The 16,290-nt window shown below is 38.4% G+C and overlaps 1 protein-coding gene across 1 annotated transcript in view; it reads left to right on the top strand.

Moving 5' to 3' along the window:
* The window catches only part of LOC126188725 (protein eyes shut-like), a 290,275-nt gene that overhangs the window by 173,668 nt on the left and 100,317 nt on the right, over nucleotides 1-16,290 (top strand). Inside the window, 2 exon segments of the mRNA XM_049930332.1 lie at nucleotides 3,176-3,352; nucleotides 3,438-3,666. Coding sequence (XP_049786289.1) covers nucleotides 3,176-3,352; nucleotides 3,438-3,666 — 406 coding nt within the window.

Below are 16,290 nucleotides of genomic sequence, written 5' to 3'. Positions count from 1 at the left end.
TACACCTCGTCTGGTCCTGTCAATGCTGACATTGGACTGTTGGTAACTGGAAACATTTTACCTGCTCGGATGAGTCTCATTTCAAATTGTATTAGGCAGATGGACATATACAGGTATAAAGACAACTTCATGAATCCATGGACCCTGCTTGTCAACAGAGGACTGTTCAAGCTGGTGGAGACTCTGTAATGGTGTAGCGCATGTGCAGTTGGCAGATATGGGACCCCTGATGTGTCTAGATATGTCCCTGACAGATGACACATACGTAAGCATCCTGTCGGATCACCTGCATCCATTCATGTCCATTGTGCATTCCGACGGACAATGTGACACCCCACACATCTATAATTGCTACATATTGGCTCCAGGAACACTCTTCTGAGTTTAAACCCTTCTGCTGGCCACCACACTCCCCAGACATGAATGCTATTGAGCATATCTGGGATGCCTTGCAACGTGCTGTTCAGAAGAGATCTCCACCCTCTCGTACTCTTACAGATTTATGGACAGCCCTGCAGGATTTATGGTGTTAGTTCCCTCCATCAGTACCTCAGACATTAGTCAAGTCCATGCCATGTCATGTTGCAGCATATCTGTATGCTCACAGGGGTCCTCCATGATACCAGGCAGGTGTACCAGTTGTTTGGCTCTTCATTGTATATGGAGTTTAATGCTCCAAAATTGTAATTTATGTTATGTAGCACCACACTGCTAATAATTTGCAGACATAATAAAAACTGTTTGAAAAGTATGGCCATACCCTGCACTACCCTCTTTGAGTTATCCCCTCATATCTATCATTGTCTTGGAAACAGGTTACAGGGGACTGGAAGTACCCAAAGTTTGCCACTCTAGCATCTTCTGTATGCAAATTTTTGAAACAATTCTCAGAGCAAAATATGCTGAATGGAGTCTCTGAGAGAGTTTCACTACACTTGTAAGGTATCATGCAAGGGAGCAAGTACCGAATCATCATGTGCCATGTCACTCATTACACTTGGATAATCAGAAATATATAAACTTTTGGAAAACACAGTTATATCAGAACTTTGTATGTCACTGCCATTATTTCTGATCACAAATTATTAACACACACATTTGCCTTTTCTTCTCTGATATATTTAGTACTTTAGCTACTTTTTTTTAACTTCTAACAATCACCCTACTCCTCTCAGTGCCCTAACCACTACTCAACTCTCAATGTAACCCAAAGAGTCCCCAAAGACAAAGATGTCTTAACTATTGTAACTTTACAGTGATCTTCCCAATGTAGTTGATCAACATGTGTTTCCAATGGTTTTTTCAGTTGTACTCTCGCTAACTCTTTACAGTTCATTATTGTAATTCACTGCTGCATCGTATTCCATAAATCGCATTATGAAGGGGGCTGTCAGGTATGTGGAACATGCTAAATTCTACATTATATTTAAAGGAAAATTCAGTTGAGGAAAAGTTCCTTCCTCAAGTTGGAAAGATGGATAGACTGGGGAAGGTTACAAAGAAAGCACAGGTCATTTAGATTCCATATGAGAGGGACCAGCCTCTCATCAAGATCTCTCACAACCTTTACACTGTTGGGATGATGGAGAACCAATTAAGAAAGTAAAGTAGATATTATCTTCTAAGATTTTTTGTGGTCTGGGCATTACTAATGAATACTATTCACTCAAGTCTCCAGTTTATTGTGGAGAATGGCAGGAGTTCATCACTTAGTCATGTTCAACATCCAGGTTATTAAGAATGAAGAGCATTGTGGCAATATCTTATGTCAGTTTGCTATTCTTCAGATGAAATTTGCCCCATTGTGTGGGTTTGTATTTATAACACCAGGGCTAGTCACCTGTGTTGATATTTTCCAGAAAAGAAATGTCTGCATTTCGTATTTCAATCAAATCATGGCAGATTTCCACACATTGTTGATTTGATTTTGTTAAGACATGTCATGCAAACTTTGCGCAGACTTTTCTCTTCTTCAAAACATTCTGGGGGGAGTCTTGAATGCTTGATTTATGGCTGCTACTCCATTGTGATTTGATGCAAAAGCATTGGCACATTATGGCCAAACATCCACTAATTAACATTTCCTGCTCACAATTGACTGGTCCAACACATACCTGTTTTTTATAATTGTTAGTTCAAGCTGACACTGTAGTTACTGCGATGATGTCACTTGTTTGGAAGTAATAATGTCAGTCTTGGAATTTTTGGAAGGATTGTGTATGCTATGCTTTCTGTTTCTGTTTCTCTTAGACTTGATTTTCCTACCAAGCGAGATGCCACAGTGGTTACACTAAACTTGTATTTGGAAAGATGGAGATGGCCATTCAAAACTTCATCCAGCCATCTGTACTTAGATTTTCCTTTATTCTCCTAAATCTATAAAGGAAAATGCGAGGATAGTTCCTTTGAAATGGCATGGCTAATCTTCTTCCCCACCCTCCTGCAGGCCAAGCTTGTGCTTCATTTATAACAACATTTTTGTGAAACAGACATTAAACAATAATTGTTCTCTGCTCTTTTCTTTTTTTCCTGCTTTGTCTGGTTCCTATATCCATGTTTATATTCTTGTCATTCATTTTCTTTTTACAGCAATGTACTGATGTCTTGTCAGTTTGATTCATGTCTATTATATTTTCCTGTTGGATCTCCCATGATTTTCTTAGCAAGCTCAAAAACTTCATAAATTTCCTAATTTTTCATTGTCTGTTTATGTCACTATCCCTTTCATTGTGATAGGTACATCTCAACTTTCCTTACACATTTTAAACTTTCTTTGAGTTATTTCCCTTTTGTTAAACAGCATCTTTATTCTTAACCCTATCCCTGTAGGTTCTTTTATTTGATGAGCTCCATCGAACATAATGAATTAAAGAATGAATGAACTCACTCATCAAGTTTGCAGTTTGTCACACTTCTTCATAGTTCAGATTTTTTAATATGAGTTAACAAGCTGGATGAAGCTGTTCAGCCAACTATATCAATGTGCTCATATTGTATCTTGTTATTTTTGTATATAGCATTGTAATCATACATATTTTTATGTTCTTTAGTAATTACTTAACTGTAAAAATGTTAAGAAGCTTCAAAATTTACATTAAGAATAGTCACATCTTTCAACAGTCTTATGCTAGTTCTGTTGGCTTTACTGATCCAGCTGTTTATTAATAAATTTCAGGACCACGGAGAATCTTCACACCACGTCCTGTCACTCAGCGAGCAAAAAGACCACATTTTGTGAGTCTGGGTAGATCAGGAAAACATGCTTGGCTTCGTGTTGATAACCTGAAGAATGTTACCGGAACATCTCCTGGTCACATGACTCAGCTAAATACACATTCTCCATTATACATCGGTAGTGCTTCATTGTGAGGAAAATAAGATTTGTGGACTAATATGCTTCAGTTGCAGAAACTAATTTTTTTTCTTCACTTTTGCAGGTGGCCATGAATCAGCAAATTTTTCGTTGCTACCTCATGATCTACCATTGCACAGTGGCTTCTCAGGTTGTCTTTTTGATGTGGAGTTGAGGACAGGCAGAGTTTCAGTTCCACTTCAGAAGACAAGGACTGCCACTGGTAGAAGTGTTGGTCAATGTGGAACCACAGAATGTCATGAACATGCCTGTCAGAATGGAGGTGCATGCCTGCATCATGGTGCATCTTTTGTGTAAGTACAGTAGGTTAGTACAAGTACCTGTATGTAGATTGACAAGAAATCATCAGTTTACTATCTTGTTCCCTTCATGCATCAGCTTATTTTTGTTTCTGTTTACATTAATTCCATGTGTCCACCCTTTGTTGATGTTTTTGCTGTTACGCCATTGGCTTTTAATATTTTTTCTGTACCTACCATTCTCATTTCATGTTAACTTTCATTTTCTGTCTTGTATTTCTGTTATTAATCCATCCAGCAGTAATCAGTTCCCATTAACTAAATCTGAAACACATGAAACAAATGGTAAAATGGAAATAGTTGAAGATTTATAGCAATGTCACAGCATAACACATATGCTGTAAGCCCCTGGCTGCATCCATTCCTTTCTCATAAAAGAGTCATCTTGTTGTTGTGATCAGCTCTCCATGCTCGTCTATCATGTGCAAGGCTCTTAATGTGTGCATAACTACTGCATACGAGGTGCAATCCTATAGTCATGAAATTTTTTTCCCGGCTCTTCAACAGGCCTCAGTACTTTCAGGCCATTTGAGTTGGGGGAGTGGAGGGGGCTGTACCCACAGCTTTGCAGTCCACCCTATATCATTCTGCTGTGAGCATTGATGGCGTTAGGATAGCTGCTATAATGCAACCTTGTTTTGAGATCACATCATGGTGGATACAACACTGGGTGATCATTTTCTACACAAAATTCAGTGAAAGAAAGCTGCAGAAACTCGTTGTTGTTGTCTTCAGTCCTGAGACTGGTTTGATGCAGCTCTCCATGCTACTCTATCCTGTGCAAGCTTCTTCATCTCCCAGTACTTACTGCAACCTACATCCTTCTGAATCTGCTTAGTGTATTCATCTCTTGGTCTCCCTCTACGATTTTTACCCTCCACGCTGCCCTCCAATGCTAAATTTGTGACTCCTTGATGACTCAGAACATGTCCTACCAACCGGTCCGTTCTTCTTGTCAAGTTGTGCCACAAACTCGTCTTCTCCCCAATTCTATTCAGTACCTCCTCATTAGTTATGTGATCTACCCATCTAATCTTCAGCATTCTTCTGTAGCACCACATTTCGAAAGCTTGTATTCTCTTCTTGTCTAAACTATTTATCGTCCATGTTTCACCTCCATACATGGCTACACTCCATACAAATACTTTCAGAAACACCTTCCGGGTTACAGGACTGGAGTAGGTGGTGGTGGGAGGGTGCATGGAACAGGTTTTACACTGGGGGCGGTTACAAGGGTAGGAGCCAGAGGGTAGGGAAGGTGGTTTGGGGATTTCATAGAGATGAATTAAGAGGTTACGAAGGTTAGGTGGACGGCGGAAAGATACTCTTGTTGGAGTGGGGAGGATTTCATGAAGGATGGATTTCATTTCAGGGCAGGATTTGAGGAAGTCGTATCCCTGCTGGAGAGCCACATTCAGAGTCTGATCCTGTCCCGGAAAGTATCCTGTCACAAGTGGGGCACTTTTGGGGTTTTTCTGTGGAAGGTTCTGGGTTTGAAGGGATGAGGAAGTGGCTCTAGTTATTTGCTTCTGTACCAGGTCGGGAGGGTAGTTGCGGGATGCGAAAGCTGTTTTCAGGTTGTTGGTGTAATGGTTCAGGGATTCCGTACTGGAGCAGATTCGTTTGCCACGAAGACCTAGGCTGTAGGGAAGGGACCGTTTGATGTGGAATGGGTGGCAGCTGTCATAATGGAGGTACTGTTGCTTGTTTGTGGGTTTGATGTGGACGGACGTGTGAAGCTGGCCATTGGACAGATGGAGGTCAACATCAAGGAAAGTGGCATGGGATTTAGAGTAGGACCAGGTGAATCTGATGGAACCAAAAGAGTTGAGGTTTGAGAGGAAATTCTGGAGTTCTTCTTCACTGTGAGTCCAGATCATGAAGATGTCATCAATAAATCTGTACCAAACTTTGGGTTTGCAGGCCTGGGTAACCAAGAAGGCTTCCTCTAAGCGATCCATGAATAGGTTGGCGTACAAGGGGGCCATCCTGGTACCCATGGCTGTTCCCTTTAATTGTTGGTAGGTCTGGCCTTCAAAAGTGAAGAAGTTGTGGGTCAGGATGAAGCTGGCTAAGGTAATGAGGAAAGAGGTTTTAGGTAGGGTGGCAGGTGATCGGCGTGAAAGGAAGTGCTCCTTAATCCTACTCCCAACATCACCACTGCTGAAGCCCAAGCTATCCGTGATCTGAAGTTCATCCCTATGAAATCCCCAAACCACCTTCCCTACCCTCTGGCTCCTACCCTTGTAACCGCCCCCGGTGTAAAACCTGTCCCATGCACCCTCCCACCACCACCTACTCCAGTCCTGTAACCCAGAAGGTGTACACGATCAAAGGCAGAGCCACGTGTGAAAGCACCCACGTGATTTACCAACTGACCTGCCTACACTGTGAAGCTTTCTATGTGGGAATGACCAGCAACAAACTGTCCATTCACATGAATGGACACAGGCAGACAGTGTTTCTTGGTAATGAGGATCACCCTGTGGCTAAACATGCCTTGGTGCACAGCCAGCACATCTTGGCACAGTGTTACACCGTCCGGGTTATCTGGATACTTCCCACTAACACCAGCCTGTCAGAACTCCGGAGATGGGAACTTGCCCTTCAGTATATCCTCTCGTCTCGTTATCCGCCAGGCCTCAACCTCCGCTAATTTCAAGTTGCTGCCACTCATACCTCAACTGTCTTTCAACAACATCTTTGCCTCTTTACTTCCGCCTCGACTGACATCTCTGCCCAAACTCTTTGCCTTTACAAATGTCTGCTTGTGTCTGTGTATGTGTGCGGATGGATATGTGTGTGTGTGCAAGTGTATACCTGTCCTTTTTTCCCCCTAAGGTAAGTCTTTCCGCTCCCGGGATTGGAATGACTCCTTACCCTCTTCCTTAAAACCCACATTCTTTCGTCTTTCCCTGTCCTTCCCTCTTTCCTGATGAAGCAACCATTTGTTGCGAAAGCTTGAATTTTGTGTGTATGTCTGTGTTTGTTTGTGTGTCTATCGACCTGCCAGCGCATTTGTTTAGTAAGTCTCATCATCTTTGTTTTTAGATATATTTTTCCCACGTGGAATGTTTCCCTCTATTATATATATATATTATAGAATTTTCACAGAAATGTCATTAAAAGTATATTATAAAAGGTGCCAGTGATAATATAGTTAATTTTTTTGTAATGCCTTGGTTTTAACTTTGGACTGCCAGAAAAACAGTGAGAAAGTAGAGGACAGCAGCATTGGCATTTTGACATGAAATATTACTTCACACATCTTACACACTGAAGTGTGATTCTATATACAGTTTTAAATTTGTTACAGTTCCCCTCTGCAATATATACTGACTTACTATTTAATTTTTTACTTTAAGATATTTTTTAATACTGTAAGGGCAAATATTGATCAGATGGCTTTTTAATTTTCTTTTAAAAAGAGACATACCTTCTGTCATCTTTATACATTGTGTTCAGGGGCACCGACTTATAAAAATATTGGGAAGGGGGGGGGGTCTTGCCCTGGAAAATTTTCTAAATTTTAGATGAAAAATAGTGAGTTTTAAAGTTTTTTTAAGCATTTTAGAGTCATATGATCAACTTTAGAACCCAGAAAACTGGACTCTTGATAACTCAACACTCCGGGAAACTCGACAAGCCTGACACATTTTTTTGGCTTTGAAGAAAGAAACAAAACGTAAACACGCATGGTATTTTTGTAAAAAGGTAATTTAATTTACAGAATTTGTAAATGCTTGTAGACTATTACAGAGCAGTGAATATATAGGTCTGAAAAAACTGAAATTATATTTAAATAAATCCTAAACTATCAGTAAAAGAATAAAACATAAAATATTGCTGTCACACAGCAATAGCACTTTGATTAATAAGTGAAATAGCTAAATTAAGCTTACTTTGAATAAGGCTCTGGGTTCATTAAATAAAAACAATATCTCAAAGTTAATGCTTTAATACAGTTAATAAAGTTAATGCAATATGCCTAATACTTTCAGTCAAAAATTATGTAAATAGTGGGTTTTAATTGGGTCTTACACCCTGATAATATTTAAGTATTTGGAAATAACTAATACAGTACTATAGTAATATAGTAATAGAGTACTAAACTAGTACTAATATTTTGAAACTGAAAATTTAACATTATGTATGTATTTAATTCTCTATTTTATAAAGATTTTTAATATTGCTCCAAAAGCCATTATTAGGGCTGGAGTGTCTTTATAAAAGTGCAAATGTCGACTGTCTGACACTGGATTGCTGAATATGAAGTTGTTGATGACTGGTCGGATATTCAATTCATCCAAAACATCTTGGTGGGCATGAAGAACAGCCAAGTTGTTCAATCGTTTCTGTCCCAGGGTGCTAAATGACAGTTCTGCTATTACTGTCATGACTGGAACTACTTTGAGAAGCTTAATGCACTTCACTACTTCACATAACATTTCTCTATCTGCAGACTCTTGTGTAATGTACTTTCTTACATCACACATGTTTTTAGACCAGTTGTTTTTTATTAGCAATATTGGCTGACATATTGAAGTGTAAGTGCAGTCTCTCAATGTCTAGGTCATGTTTGAAAAACTCAGTTGATTTTTCCAAATTTGTTTCACCTCTGTTTACTAAAAGCAAGCACTCTTGTTCTACTGCAATGACCTGTGTGATTCCAGTTGAAGCAAACCGCTCAGTAATGCAAGATTGCACCGTTTCACAAACTTCAATGTAAATAGCTTTGTAATATTCCTTTGGGGTTTTGAAAGTGTGTGGTGAGCTGGCTTCGTAGTCTTCATACTTCTTTGGTATACTTCAATTCTGAGGAAGCGAAGGATCATCAACTTGTGATGGTTTTTCTTTTAAACACAATTCCCAAAGATGTTCAAAACTTTCACACCTTCCATTCAATATACAAATCGAGCTCTCATATATTTTTTCCAGATCAGCAACCCTTAGATGAGGGCATTGAATTTTTTCATTGATATCCTCTACTGGGTTCATTGCATGGCAATATAGACGTAAAAAGAAATGTCTTGAATTGTAACATTGACTCAAGGTAGCCTGCACATTCGTAACTTACCTCTGTTTTGTCCTCTGCGAAAATGTTTCGAAAAACTATAGAAGTTCTTCAAAGTTTTTCAATATTCTCAAGATACTAGAAGCATGTATAGTCCATCAAGTCGGACAAAGGGGTCATAGACCAGCTTGGTCGTTAGGCGCTCGCGCAGCGTATGCTTCTAAAAAGTCCCATCCTTTTGTTGGATTCCCTTACAGTGTTTTGCCTGCAATTGCCAAGTCTAAACTGCGAGCAGTGCAGTGCACATAATGTGCTTTTGGTTGTATATCCAAAAGTAACATTTTTAGTCCTTTGAACTTACCTCTCATATTCAAGGCACCATCATAGCACTGTCCTCTTTAAGTTATCCATTGACAAATCGAGATGAGCAAAAACATCTTTTAAAACACTAAACAGAGTTTGTGATTCATTGTTGTGGGTCTCATATAAGCCAATAAAGTCTTCCTTGATGATTAAGGAATCATGAACAGTACGAATACAAAATGACACTTGTTTGTGAATCAAAGGATCACTTGTTTTGTCAACCATAATAGGAAAAATGTTCAGTCTTTTTGACTGAAGTCAATACCTTTCTCAACACAGACTTTCCTAGTAGAGCAATGATCTCGTTTTGAATATCATGTGACAGCCCCTTATACCCCGAACGAACTAATCAATCATTAAACTCAGGTATGTGATTCTTTCAGACTTCCAACAATTGAAAAAAAATTTGATTTTACATCTTTGTGCCCTCTAATTGCTAGTCCTTGTTGGCATAGAAATTGCACGGTAGTAAAAATTGTCTCCAGAGCTAAACGGCCACTATCTAACTGTTCATACAATTGGGAGGCCACACTTCAGTTAGTGATAGAAATTAGTTTCAGAACACCTTCTTTATGCATAAACGTATTTTCATGAAGACAGAATTTTTCCAAAGCCTTTTTCTAGTTAGAAAACCGTATGGAAGTAAATGCATCTTCTTTTTTTGAAGAAAATTGTAATGGATTTTTAGCATTTTCCTCTTTGCAGGTTTTGCAGAAAACTGTTTTGGTTGATGCTTCATATTCTAGCCATATATATTTGATCAGCCAAGACTTCTGAAAAGATCTTCCCTTACCGGATTGTCCAGGTATCAGCTGTGAATGGTTCTCGCCTGAAGGCGATGAAGCAAATGATGACACAGTAATTGTTGGAGGTTGACTTGCAGTATCATCAACTTCCAAGCGTGCCTTTTTGGTAACAAGTTTATCCATTGCAAACTTAATTCACAATACACGAAGAGACTAAAGTAAATGAATAAAATATAGTCATATAAATTAGTCCACTAGACACTTAAGTCGGAACTCTAAACATGTCTGCAGAATGCACTGAACGAAACTATCCACACTGAATGACTGCGACAGCAGTGTGGGCTTTATATAGCCATGGCTTCATTATGTCTTGAAGCGGAGGGTGCCAGGCATTTCTGCTCCAGTCCTTTTGATTTCGCTATGGCCTCAGTGGTGGCTGGCCGGCGCCAGACTTTACCCGAAGGTTCGCACTCCGAGACAAATTCTACGTGTGGCCTCAGTACCATAACACTATCATAATTCACACCACTCATTTTCAGTTAATCTGCTTACTACCGTAACAATTATTTGTTTTAACTCATTACTGAATGTATTTTGAAAGGTAACTATCTTCAAGCAAGGAAAATAAAAAACTCCAACATAATTTTGTGATTTTACAAAGCATAATATACTAATAATTTTCTTAAATTATTGGGGGGCTCTGCCCCCCTCCCCCCCCCCCTCCCCCCCCCCCAAACAAATTTTTGAGGAGGCTCAGGCCCCATGGAGTCGGCACCTGTGATTGCAGTAAAACGTTGTACAGTATGCATCCAGTATTTACAGGTTCCTTGTCTGTTAATTTTAGCATACTTCCACTTATTTGATAGTCATTTGTTCTTCTTGTATTATGGTCATGATATTCACACACACACACACACACACACACACACACACACACACACAGAGAGAGAGAGAGAGAGAGAGAGAGAGAGAGAGAGAGAGATGCTACTGTTAAAATTTTTAGCTCCCTGAATTTATTTCTGCAGGATTCCAGTTTTATTTTTATTTTATTTTACACGTCTGGTTCTGTAGGACCAAAACTCCAAGGTCATGGAACGTGTCAGTATGTTTAATTACAACATAAAAGTAATAAAAATAAAACAAAATGTTTATGGACCCAAAAAAATCCAAACCATAAGTTTATGTAAACACAATCAACAATGTTGTTGTTGTTGTGGTCTTCAGTCCTGAGACTGGTTTGATGCAGCTCTCCATGCTACTCTATCCTGTGCAAGCTTCTTCATCTCCCAGTACCTACTGCAGCCTACATCCTTCTGAATCTGCTTAGTGTATTCATCTCTTGGCCACCCTCTACGATTTTTACCCTCCACGCTGCCCTCCAGCACTAAATTGGTGATCCCTTGATGCCTCAGAACATGTTCTACCAACTGATCCCTTCTTCTTGTCAAGTTGTGCCACAAACTCCTCTTCTCCCCAATTCTATTCAACACCTCCTCATTAGTTAACAATCAGCAATATAACACAGAAATCAGCTTAATTTTTCAAGGAACTCCTTGAAAGAATAGAACGAGTGACCCATGAGGAAACTCTTCAGTTTCGGTTTGAAAGTGTGGATTACTGCTAAGACCTTTGAATCCTTGTAGTAGCGTATTGAAAATTGGTGCAGCGGTATACTGCCCACATTTCTGCACTAGAGGCAAGGAAGTGCGATCCAATCGCAGATTGGTTTTTGCCTAGTATTAACTGAGTGAAAGCTGCTATTTCTTGGGATTAAGCTGATATTGTTAACAAGAAATGACAGTAAAGAATATATATTGTCTCTATCAACGTACCAATGCTTTCGTTTGGTACGTTACAGAATCTTTGTTTTTAGATATATTTTTCCCACATGGAATGTTTTGCTCTATTATATATCAATGTCTGAATACCCAGACTAATGAACTGGGATCAACAAGAGGCTCGTGAACTTACAACTTACACCACTTATTGCTGAAACTGCCTGTGCCTGAGCCAAAAATATCCTTTGAGAATGGGAAGAGTTACCCCAAAATATAATACCATATGTCAGAAGCATATGAAAATAAGCAAAGTGGACTACTTTTTATGTCAGAGCTATCACTTATTGCAGAACTGTTCGAGTAGTGAAAATGGCAGCATCAAGTCTTTGAACAAGATTTTCAACGTGGGCCTTCCACGGCTGTTTACTATCTATATGAACACCTAGAAATTTGAACTCTTCAGTTTCATTAGTCATATGCCCATTCTGTGAATTTAAAATCTTGGGTTTTGTTCAATTGTTTGCTAGAAACTGTAAAAACTGAGTCTTACTATGATTTAGCATTAGTTTATTTTCTACAAGACATGAACTCACATCATGAACTGTACTCTTTAAAATAGTGCCAATGCTGCACACAACATCTTTTACTACCAAGGTAGTGGTCATTAGCAAACTGAAATATTTCAGAATCACCTGTAATACTAGAGGGCATATCATTTTTACAAATAAGGAACAGGAGTGGCCCCAGCACTGATTCCACTGACCTTGCCCCACCCAGACCCCACATCACAGCCATTCTCAACATTGTGGGTAATGACCTATCGTTAAAGTAAGAGGTGAACGAAGTGTGAGCTACTCCACATATTCCATAATGGTCCAAGTTCTATAGCAATATTTTGTGATCAACACAATCAAATGCCTTAGTTAAATCAAAAAAGATGCCTAGCTTTCTAAACCTATTGTTTAATCCATCCAATACCTCACAGAGAAAAGAGAATATAGCATTTTCAGTTGTTAAACCACTGCTAAAAACGAACTGTACATTTGATAACAAATTATGAGAAATAAAATGATTAATTAATGATTAATTATCCATACATACACAGCCTTTTCAATAACTTTAGCAAACACTGATGGCTTAAAAATAGGTTTAAAATTGCCTACATTATGCCTTCTGCCTTTTTTAAAGCAGGTTTACTAATGAGTACTTTAATTGTTCAGGAAACTGACCATTCTTAAAGGAAAAATTATAAATATTGCTAAATACAGGGCTAAGATGTGCAGCACAGTACTTTATTATTCTGATAGGCACTCCATCATGTCCATGAGATGATACTTTTGTGATGCATCATACAGCTCTGTTTTGTATTCTTAATGCCCTTTGTGTGGGCAAATTTGCAGCATTTCACCAAACCAGTATGCCGTATGAGAGGTGCAAATGGACTAGTCCATAGTACCCACCAAACCAAGATGCCGTATGAGAGGTGCAAATGGACTAGTCCATAGTACATCATATGTAGAGTGTGTCTATTTACCGACTTTGAGATTTTTCTCATCAGAAGTATGCTTGAACCTATTTTGCTACAAATGTTATTTACGTGGTTCTCCCATATCATATACCTATCCACTGTTACGCCTAGAAATTTATAGCTGTCTGTCTCCTTTAGTTCTAGATCTCTAAGCCTAACTGTAATGTAGATCTCCAAGCCTGACTGTAATGTTGTCCAAAGTGTGCTTTTTGGTTGCATGAATCTGCATATATGTTGTTTTGGTTCCATTTATAAAGAGATTGTTTTCTCTGAAATTATTGTTTCCACTTTTCATATTTAGCAAAAGCCCTCTCTTGCAAGTCATCTGTTGTAGAACTAGTTACAAGAATTGAAGCATCATCTGAATACATGATTACACTATCAGATACTGTTTTGGTCATATCATTGATACACAGGATGAAAAGTAGTGGACCACAGAGGGGTCTGTGAGGAACCCTGTACATCACATTTTCAAAATTCGAAAAGACACTTCTAATATTATTTTTTACTTTTTGCTTTATTTCTACGCACTGATTTATATTTTCCAAAAATGATTTAATGATGTCTTTTCTAATAGAAGCTTTTCTAATAGATGTCATGACATACACAATCAAAAGCATTAGATAGGGCAAGTAACAGATCGCAGACTTTGTTTTGTTCATCAAGTGCTTTAGTTACAAGTGTTACTGCTGTGTCATCCGAACAAGACACCACCAGGGCAAAAGCACCACATGCGCAAAGGTGCAAGCTGGTGGCAGTGCAATAGAGAACCACAACTTGTGCATCCTCCACCAGCGCCATGGGCGGCACTGAGGAAGAAGATGGAAGAAGATATCGACTTTGCCTCGGCCAATTGCCAGCCGAGTACATTCCGCCAATGACCTGATGTGTGGACAGAAGTCTACTCAGAAGATAGAAGAGCAGCTCTTGCCCACTTGGTTACAGATCATCGTCCACTTGGTTACAGATCATTGTACAGGGATGACCCAGACAGGGAACGTCATATAGTGAAATCTTAGAAGTGGATAGACAGTTGTTGTAAATTGCATTTGCTATTTACTGTGAAGTTTACCTATGATCATTTGCACTTTACCATTGAGAGCATTTTATTTTCATTGCATTAAAAGCAGTGTTGCAGACTTCATTATTCAACAAGTCTTAAAGATAAGTAAACCTTTTTACTTCTTTTGTGTGACTTTGTTACTAATTTGTTGAAGTGTTGTAGAACCTTTGTTCTCCTACCCTCTTACTTGATCCTGAGGCATAGCTGTGTGATAGTGGCAGTGAGACATTGTCTTAGTGGTGTACTGCACCATAAGCTGTTTCATGAACTCACAAACTTGGCCTACCGTAACAACAATGGCAACCCAGCCTCCAGAGCATTAGTCACGAGGCCTTTACACAACTGGCACTGAGAGTTTACAAAAGTTATGAAATCAGCTGTTGCTATTTTGGTAGTTTTCCCGTTCTGAACCCATGTTTGTCATTGTTGAGAATGTTGCATGTTTGTATAAAATTTAATATTCTGTCTTTTATTACAGTTTCTATTATTTTGGATAGTACAGATGTAAATTGCCTGAATCTTTTTTGCAGCCTCTTTTGTACATAGGAATTACTTTACTCTTTTTAGGCACATCAGAAATATTTCTTTTTCTATAGATAAGTTTATCAGACAAGCTAATGACTCTACTGTCCACTGCAATCAGCATTTAATTAGTTTAGTGGATATATCATCTAGACTCTCAGTGTTTTTTTTTTCTTTACTCTATGCGTTATTTTTACAATACTGATTCATATCTTGGGGTCAGGGATAAGCATTTTGTCTCGTATGGAATATTTATTGCGTTTATTTTGGAAGTACCACACCTACATCTTTGGTCTCTTCATTTATGAGAGATCATATGGTCTTTGTGATATTTGTTGAAATTGCTATCTTGTTTTTGTAATATGTCGATTTAGTTTCTTGCATCAGTTTGTTGTACCATTTCCTCTTTTCCCTACATGCATCCCTATTTTCTTGAGTTGGCTTTAGCCAACAATTTTCATGCATATTTTTCACCTCTTCCCTCTTCCTTTTTACCTCTATTGTGAGCCAATTTTTATTATAATTCTCATTTATTTTCATACGTGCTAATGGACATGTAACATCAATGTAATGGTCTAATGTATTGCAGAGTGATTCCCATCCTTTATCTAGGTTTTCTACCTCCAAAAGCCTTTGTAGCATATCCGTATTTGTTTGCTTTTTGTCTAAACTCTTTACAGATTTTCTCTGACCTTCCTACAGTGCCTCCTACTTCAACTAATACCCCATAGTGGTCTGCAATGGTTGTTTGTATGACCTGTACTGTCTGCCTGCTGTTGGTATATTAGAGATATATTAATGTTTCCATATTTTTACAGTTCCTGTGGGACTGTCTGCTGCTAAATTAAGGCCATAAGTTTTAATCAGATCTTGAAAACTCTTTCTATAACTGTTGTCTTTTAGTGTATTAATATTTAGATCACCTTCTACAATTATATAAGGGAATTCCCTGCTAACCTTATCTAACAGGATGTCTAATTCTTTTAGAAATCCATTTATCTGACTATTTGGTGGTTATAGAGGCCTATTATCACACACTTTTCCCCATTATATGTTGTCTGTATTGCTGCAGCTTCAAACAGCATTTATGTACCGTCGTCTACTGACCATGGACTGATATCCTCTATTTTACTGTGTATATAGACTACCGCCCCTCTGCCCTTATGTTCAGGTCTGCAGAAAATAGCAACTTTTTTTATATGTCTGTATGTTGTAAACATGAATTTCATTTCCCTCTAGCCCATGTTGTGATATAATAAATATATGTGATAACTCCGCATCTACTAGTACTTCTATCTGTTTTAATTTACTGGATGCATACTGTACATTCTGCTGCAAGATCCTTATATTAGAAATACTTGTGTTAATTTTTTGATTGTCTATGGCAACTGTCTTTTTACCTGCTGGTACAAAAGTGAATAGTGTTTTATTCGTCTCATAACATACAGTTTCTAATCATATTATTAGTGTACAGGAGACACGTCAAAAATGGATAACACAACTTAGGCCTAATTGGTACAAAGAATTTTAACATTAATATAAACTTTTATTTTTCTTTCCTCCCTTTTGTGAAGGACAGCTACATTTACGCACAAGACTATATG

The sequence above is a fragment of the Schistocerca cancellata genome, chromosome 5, assembly GCF_023864275.1.
Source record: "Schistocerca cancellata isolate TAMUIC-IGC-003103 chromosome 5, iqSchCanc2.1, whole genome shotgun sequence".
Lineage (NCBI taxonomy): Eukaryota > Metazoa > Arthropoda > Insecta > Orthoptera > Acrididae > Schistocerca > Schistocerca cancellata.
This window is presented reverse-complemented; position numbering and strand designations above follow the sequence as displayed.